Here is a 5,163-nt window from a genome sequence, read left to right on the forward strand (position 1 = left end):
TAAAAGAAAGGAGTCAGGCACGTGGAGAACAGCAAGCCCCAGTAGTGAGACCTATACCAGATAAGATGGGCTCTCTTCCTTGTCTGTTCTCAGGTATCGTAAGTTTACAGGAGGAGTTTCAGTCCAACTGTGACAATCCTAACACCTCTCAATAAACAAACAGGGACTTGAAATTAAATTAATGTGAGAGGGACCTTAGAAATAGTAGAGGGATACAAATATCAGTTGCATATATGATTTATGAAATTTCTTTGGACCTGTTCTCATTTGCTTATGTGTATTTTTAATTAAGTACAAGTTAATCTGATAGCCCGTTAGAAGCACATGCAAAGGGAACTGCTGGATGCCCCTTACCAAGTGTTACTATGCTTCTCTCTCACAACAGGGTGACTTTTGCACTGTGATCACTCCTTGTAAAATAAATAAAGCAAGCTACCTGTAATTGGAGAGTCTAGTGTTGCTAAATCCAGCATTTTTATAAGACACTTTTGCAGTCCAAAGTACTTTCCGTTTATCAGCTTGTGTTCATGTGTGCCTGTGCTACAGAGAATGTTTAATCAAGGAAGAAACTGCTCCTTGTCCCTGCCCCCATTTATTTAATGCAAGAATACATCATTTTAACATAAACTTTAGTTGTGCATGTGAAAAAGACTTTGCCTTTCATGTCAGTGACAGGGAGAGCAAAGAAGGGGAAAAGCTGTCAAATGACTCTGTCAGTAAAGGACGAACTGCTTGCAGAGCTTACTTCTGGATTGATGTTTTTCTTCTGTTCAGTGCCTTCCTCCTTTGCCACCCATTGCTAAGGACAAATACAAAGAAACATGTGAGAACAACTTAAAGCAAAGTTGCATTACAGAGAAACATACAGAATACTTGAGCATTCGTTACAAACTTCCTCAGGTCAGAGATCAAAGTTCTGTGTTACACGTTGAAAGGCACTTCTTGAAATTAAGAACGTCAATCCTGTCACCAATTCTCTTCCAAACCCTGTAGGATCCTTGCTGATGCATTCAGGTATAGACTAGGCTCCCTCATACCTTGGTTTGTTTTATCTAGGTGTGGGTTGCATTGACTTGGGAGGGTGATGAGGAAAACTTGTGGTGTTCTCTGCTTTGAGCTGGTATTTGCAGGTAGATGCCTCTGCTTTTGACTCAAGAATTTCCTTTAAAGGAAAGAAAGCCAAGCTATTCTAAAAGACCACAAGAAGTGGAGCCATGATCCCTGTCTATCAGTCTGAAAACTCCATTCTCATGTTTCACTGTTTCTTCCTACTTAATATGTTTTATGTGTTCAAACATAAAGCAGTTGGTTTGGCCCTGAATTTGAATTTAAAGAAAAAAATTAATGAACTGTCACTGGTGTGCTGATGAAAGCATAACCTAAACTTCCATTGGCCTTTTGTCTGTCAGTGTGTTTCAGATTTCTGTCTGCTATCCACTCATATCTTTGCAACTTTGTGGCATAGTTATTTCTACAAATCACCTAGTTTTAGCTTCCCACCAAGTATAAAGCAACAAACAGGAGAAATGTTGCTTCAAGTACAATGCAGCCAATTCTCTTACTTACATCCCTTCAACTAGTAAATGTAATCTTGAGCTGAAATACTGCTGACTTCTCAGAAGTCATCTGTTAATCCCTCTTATCAGGAGGACTCTCACTTACAGACGGACTGAACAGTGGAAGTGGTACCACCCCTGGGAGTTCCACCGCCATTAGATCTGGCCTCCTGGGACATCATCTGGGAGGCCCGGGATCCACTGGAGATTCCACTGCTAGTAAAACCTGATGAATGGGTTGAGCCTCTGGCACCTAGAACAGTTACAAAGGAAATGTTACTGACTGGAAGGAACCTTAAGGGATAACTATAAACTACCGTGTTTTAAAGAAAATCAAGGCTAGCAAATGTATCAAAAGGCAAGGAGACTGCTGATTACTTTACTCGTTCCATCAGTATAGCGCTCTTTAGGTGCCACCTTGGGGAAAGGACATATGCAGTGTTTCGTGGATGTTTCCAGAACATAAAGAAGATCTACGACTCTTGCACAGACTATTTTTGATAAATCTGGATCTCCAAAACAGTTTCAGTACAGTTAGTCTTTGCTGAAATCACAGTTTTCTGATCAGTTGCCTGAGGACTGTGGTACAAACTCCTACAGGAACTAAGCATTGTTGCAGACCTCACCACTTACTGTTCCAGGTGACGGATACGTTCCTTTCACTTCACTTTGCCATAGCATAAACCTACACATAATAAATACCTGTAAAATTCAAACACAGAAAGCTGTAGTAGCCAGTGGCTAACATGTATGTATATCTCCATCCCTGTATAAATAAACCCCAAGCAAAGTATTCCATTGCAAACTCTTCTCCTGGGAGAGAACTAAAGCACTAGTGATGACAAATGTTAGTGATAATGCTTAAAGCATTCCTGGAGGATGCTCAAATATTTTGGTGATGAGCTTGTTATAACATCTTCTGTAAAGTGATACTGAACAATACTCATGCCCTGCTGCAGAATCAGATGCTCCTTCAAGTGTGTTTGTTCTGGGGGGAGGAAGGGTTACAGTCTGAATGAAAAGGTTAAGAAGATGTGTTTGAGGAACGAGAGATTTCAGTGAGCACCTGCGGAAATGAAATCAGGCCCTTTTAGCTCTCAATCAGGCAAAGAATGTGTGGCAAGCTCTCTTGCTACAGGGAGCCAAGGCTCACACCTGTCTTGGCAATGTTACAGAGCTAGCATTTTTCACATAGATAAAAACTCTTTTGGAGTATCTCCTGTAGGCATGGCTAAGGTTTCCTTGAGTTGTGCAGATACTTCTGCACCAAAATAGTTGTATTCATGAAAGCCCATAGTTGGCACAGGCATTGCAAGAATAAAACCAGGTATTGCTAAACATTTACTTTGCTTCTCTCTCTTCTAAAGTTTCTCAGCACTGGGAGGGATACAAGTCTTCAGTCTTTTCATTTAGAAACTGCAACTTACTGCTGTCTGTAGGGCATCACCACTGAAGGGTTTGCCAGTGGTTATGGGTATGCTGGGTACTGCTGTGCCACCCTTCTCTGTAACAGAAGGCAAGGCTCTGCTCCAATGTATGGTTAGATTAAGTAATTGACATCTTCTGTGTACCAGAATTTCTGCTGCTAATGCAGCATGGTGCCTGAGGGCAGCTCTTGCTGCTCTCTTGGTCCTCTTCCTCTCCTCGCTCTCCCATATTCTGCCTCTCTGCTGTTAGCATCCCTTAAGTTCTTTGCTATTGAATATTCAATAACACCATATTCAGTAACCTAAAATCATTGATCAGATCACACAGAGTGAAAATTAAAAAGTGCCTCACAGGAGTCACATGCAGTATCTCTCTAAATGACCCTTATGTCACTTATTCCCTCATTGTCTAGAGAGCCTCACGCTACAAATAGTATCGGCAGCAACGCACATTGTATCTTTAAAAACCCCTTACTTCCTCTCAATCAAAATTATCACATTTTTTACTATTAAAAGATGCCCCGAATCTGGACCCTGGCCAGCTCACTTGGCCAACCACCCATTTTATGGCTGGCAGAGTCAGGGTCAGCTCCATCCTTTAGTAGACTCCTAGCTGCTTACTACAAAAGGAGTGGACCAGCAGCTGACCAGTATGGCAGAGATCCTCACCTATAACCAGTCTGCTGGTCAGCACACCCCTGACACGTGGGAGATGTGAGTGCAAGACTCCAAGGCAGAAAGGGTTTTGAAGCCTTTATCCAAGGTCAGCGAGCTAACTTACTGTGCTGCTGGGTAAAACAGGATTACATGGGGCACTGTCTTCTGTGGAGTTATGTCTGCTTAGAGGGTACCTGCTGAATCAGGTCACATGGACAAGACTGGTAGGGAGCACACCTTGTGCAGGAATCCCATGGAATCTGGGGTTCAACAACTGCCAAGCTGCTTACGGCTGTCAGGTCTGTGCATGCAACAGAAAAGCAAGCTGCAAGGTTAGTTCATGTGAAAGCCAGCTATGCCTAATTTTAGTACTTCGATACGTGCTGTCAAGGATGTGTAAATATTCCCTTCATGAATTCAGGTCTTGGACTGCAGCTAATTTCCCTCTGCTATAATGTTTGCATAAGGTTTTATGGGTTCTCCCTGTATGGATGTGCGTGAGTAAAGAGCAAGGGAAATCGGATAATTTATATGAAATGTAGGTACGCAGATCATGTTCTTGCATAAGTGTATCACTGCTTATTGCTACCATGACTTTCCATATTATTGATGATTCCTAGCAGAATGGAGAGAGAGCACAAACTTCAAATAAACATTGTCCAGAATCTCATGAATACCACATATGTATGTGTACATTCATGCATATGTACATACACAGAAAACACCCTTAATAGTATCCCACTCATAACATGAAGTTAAATAAATATTTTGTCTTCAGTGAAATACAGGAATATAGGAGAGAAGAGATTACTTGGTGAGCTTATTTTCAAGGAAAAAAAAGTTGTTTGGCTCTATGCACTAAACCACAAAACCACATACACACAAAATTGCTCATACCCATTCCTTGGAGAGTAGCAGTAGGACCTCCAGAATGCACACCTCCCCCGATGTTCTTGCTTCTCGGGACATCATCGATGAAGCAAGCGATCCTCGTGAGATCCCAGAGGAAGTGAAACCAGCATTCTGGACATTTTTGTCAGACATCTCTCTTTCTGATGGTGCGGAATCCGGTGAAGCACTGTGAGGCTCAGCCAACCTTTTTATACACTGCCCAGCTAGCAACAAAGAAATGAAACTGCTATCGCAAACAGAAAGAAAAGAAACCAAAACTTAGCCTCTCCTGGGAAATGAAACTGGAATTTATGGACATGCCTTTTTGTTGCTGTTGTCAGGGTGAAATTTAGGCAAACCAGCTAATTTCCTCTTATGATACTAAAACAAATTAGTAGTGTAAGAATCATTCATTAGCAACTGATGTGGCTGAGAACTTTGCTTCTGCATTCTTTTGCAATGCACTCTATTGTATTGAATGTTACTCGCAGGAGATAGCCCCTTCTTTTACAAATTAATACAACTCTGAGTAAAGACAATAGACAAAAAGGCGATAAAGTGATGCTCATGTGGAAACTGCAACTTGAGTTGGTTATAGCACCCAGAATTCAGCTGTAGTACAGCTACCCCTC

The 5,163-nt window shown here is 41.6% G+C and overlaps 1 protein-coding gene across 1 annotated transcript; it reads right to left on the reverse strand.

Annotated features, from left to right (window-relative positions):
• Positions 1–573: 573 nt before the first annotated feature.
• LOC101912170 (interferon alpha-inducible protein 27-like protein 2B) lies at positions 574–4,738 on the reverse strand. The gene is given in 4 exon segments (XM_013301491.3): positions 574–799; positions 1,663–1,809; positions 4,538–4,588; positions 4,591–4,738. Coding segments are annotated over 4 exon segments (321 nt in total). The 5' UTR covers positions 4,685–4,738; the 3' UTR covers positions 574–770.
• Positions 4,739–5,163: the final 425 nt, after the last annotated feature.

Source organism: Falco peregrinus, chromosome 3, assembly GCF_023634155.1.
Source record: "Falco peregrinus isolate bFalPer1 chromosome 3, bFalPer1.pri, whole genome shotgun sequence".
NCBI lineage: Eukaryota > Metazoa > Chordata > Aves > Falconiformes > Falconidae > Falco > Falco peregrinus.